Source organism: Penaeus chinensis, chromosome 7 (genome assembly GCF_019202785.1).
Source record: "Penaeus chinensis breed Huanghai No. 1 chromosome 7, ASM1920278v2, whole genome shotgun sequence".
Lineage (NCBI taxonomy): Eukaryota > Metazoa > Arthropoda > Malacostraca > Decapoda > Penaeidae > Penaeus > Penaeus chinensis.
Genome location: NC_061825.1, coordinates 38792377 through 38794876, shown reverse-complemented (window position 1 = coordinate 38794876; position 2500 = coordinate 38792377). Strand labels below are relative to the sequence as shown.

Below are 2500 nucleotides of genomic sequence, written 5' to 3'. Positions count from 1 at the left end.
AATAAAAACAAAAACAAAAAATAATGAGGAATAAAAACAAAAACAAAAAATAATGAGGAATAAAAACAAAAACAAAAAATAATGAGGAATAAAAACAAAAACAAAAAATAATGAGGAATAAAATCAAAAACAAAAAATAATAAGGAATCAAAACAAAAACAAAAAATAATGAGGAATCAAAACAAAAACAAAAAATAATGAGGAATAAAAACAAAAACAAAAAATAATGAGGAATAAAAACAAAAACAAAAAATAATGAGGAATAAAAACAAAAACAAAAAATAATGAGGAATAAAAACAAAAACAAAAAATAATGAGGAATAAAAACAAAAACAAAAAATAATGAGGAATAAAAACAAAAACAAAAAATAATGAGGAATAAAAACAAAAACAAAAAATAATGAGGAATAAAAACAAAAGCAAAAAAAAAAAATATATAAAGAATGAAACATGATGAAATAGAAGAATAAATGAAAAGGGAATAAGAACAAAGGCAAAAAAAAAAAAAAAAAAAAAAAAAAAAAGAATGAAAGATGATGAAAGAGAAGAATAAATGAAAAGGGAATAAGAAAAAATAGCAAAAAAAAATCCAATAAAGAATGAGAGGTGATGAAAAAGAATAGAGAAAGAGAAGAAGGAATGAAAAGATAATAAAACAATAGAAAAAAATAAAAGAATGAAAGGCGATAAAAGAAAATAATAAATGATAAGGGAATAAACACAAATAAAGAATGAAAGACGATGAAGGAGAACTGAGAAAGATAAAAATAAAGGAAGAGAGAATAAAACCTTAGCAAAACAAATCGCTTTAAAGAATAAAAGATAATAAAGAAGAATTGAAAAAGAGGAGGATAAATGAAAAGGGATAAAATAATAGTAATAAATAAGACCTCCTGATAGACGGTCTTGATCCCAATAAAGAACGAGATAAAAGAGAATAACTGGAAACAGAATAATCCGTAAGGAGGAAAACAACACTAATAATATCTATACTTATTTACAAACAACAACAACAACAACAACAAAAAACGAACAACAACAACAACAAAAAACGCTAAAACACACACACACACACACACACACACACACACACACACACACACACACACACACACACACACACACACACACACACACACACACACACCAGGGCGAGGACAGGTGGACGGAAGCGAAGGGAGGTCAAGTCAGGTCAGGTCGAAGAAATCAGGCGGTCTATACCAAGGGTGGTCGGTATAAGGGAGTAATCTGAATGAGGGCTTGAAGAGACCGGACGTTTTTGACGAAAGAGTGGAGACTATATTACTTTTAATTAACTAATAACAGACAGACTCGAAGGAGAGAATATTGAGAAAGAAAACTTAAATAGATAATGCAAACAGAGAAAAAAAGGCCAAATTTCCGAAATAAAACAGAAAGATTTCCAAATGAATAAAGAAAAAAACAATGACACCATTACGCTAAAATATAAATAATGATAATAACAATAATTATAATAATAATGATGATAATAATAATAATATTAATGATAATAATAATGATGATGATGTTATTAATAATAATAGTAATAATGATAACAACAATAATAACAATAACAAAGCCATATTTGCATAAACAAAATAACCAAAACAAACAAAACCGTTTTCAAACCCCAGCGCCCTCTCACTGACCCTTCTCTCTCTCTCCCCCCTTCAGCTGAACCCTGGACGCTGTTAATCCCCAAGAACAGCGGCCTCCCGAAGAGCGGAGGCTTCCTGGTCGACGCCGCGGCCACCAGGGACGTCCTCCTCAACCACGCCCTCCTCGGGGATGTGGTCGATGCCCAGAACCCGCCCACGACGCCTGTGAAGACGCTCTCTGGAACGCCCGTCATCTTCACTACGGATGGAGGTGAGCATAGCGGGTGGGGTTGAGTCTCTGGGGTTGAGTCTCTCGGGTTGAGTCTCTGGGGTTGAGTCTCCGGGGTTGAGTCTCTGGGGTTGAGTCTCTGGGGTTGAGTCTCTGGGGTTGAGTCTCTGGGGTTGAGTCTCTGGGGTTGAGTCTCCGGGGTTGAGTCTCTGGGGTTGAGTCTCTGGGGTTGAGTCTCTGGGGTTGAGTCTCCGGGGTTGAGTCTCTGGGGTTGAGTCTCTGGGGTTGAGTCTCTGGGGTTGAGTCTCTGGGGTTGAGTCTCTGGGGTTGAGTCTCTGGGGTTGAGTCTCTGGGGTTGAGTCTCTGGGGTTGAGTCTCTCGGGTTGAGTCTCCGGGGTTGAGTCTCCGGGGTTGAGTCTCCGGGGTTGAGTCTCCGGGGTTGAGTCTCCGGGGTTGAGTCTCTGGGGTTGAGTCTCTGGGGTTGAGTCTCTGGGGTTGAGTCTCTGGGGTTGAGTCTCCGGGGTTGAGTCTCTGGGGTTGAGTCTCTGGGGTTGAGTCTCCGGGGTTGAGTCTCTGGGGTTGAGTCTCCGGGGTTGAGTCTCTGGGGTTGAGTCTCTGGGGTTGAGTCTCTGGGGTTGAGTCTCTGGGGTTG

General features: G+C 38.1%; 1 protein-coding gene across 1 annotated transcript in view; it reads left to right on the top strand.

Annotated features, from left to right (window-relative positions):
- LOC125027088 overlaps positions 1–2500 on the top strand; it is a 91097-nt gene that overhangs the window by 35260 nt on the left and 53337 nt on the right. Inside the window, exon 2 of the mRNA XM_047615887.1 lies at positions 1696–1890. Within this exon, the coding sequence (XP_047471843.1) occupies positions 1696–1890 (195 nt within the window). The remainder of the gene's footprint in view (positions 1–1695; positions 1891–2500) is intronic.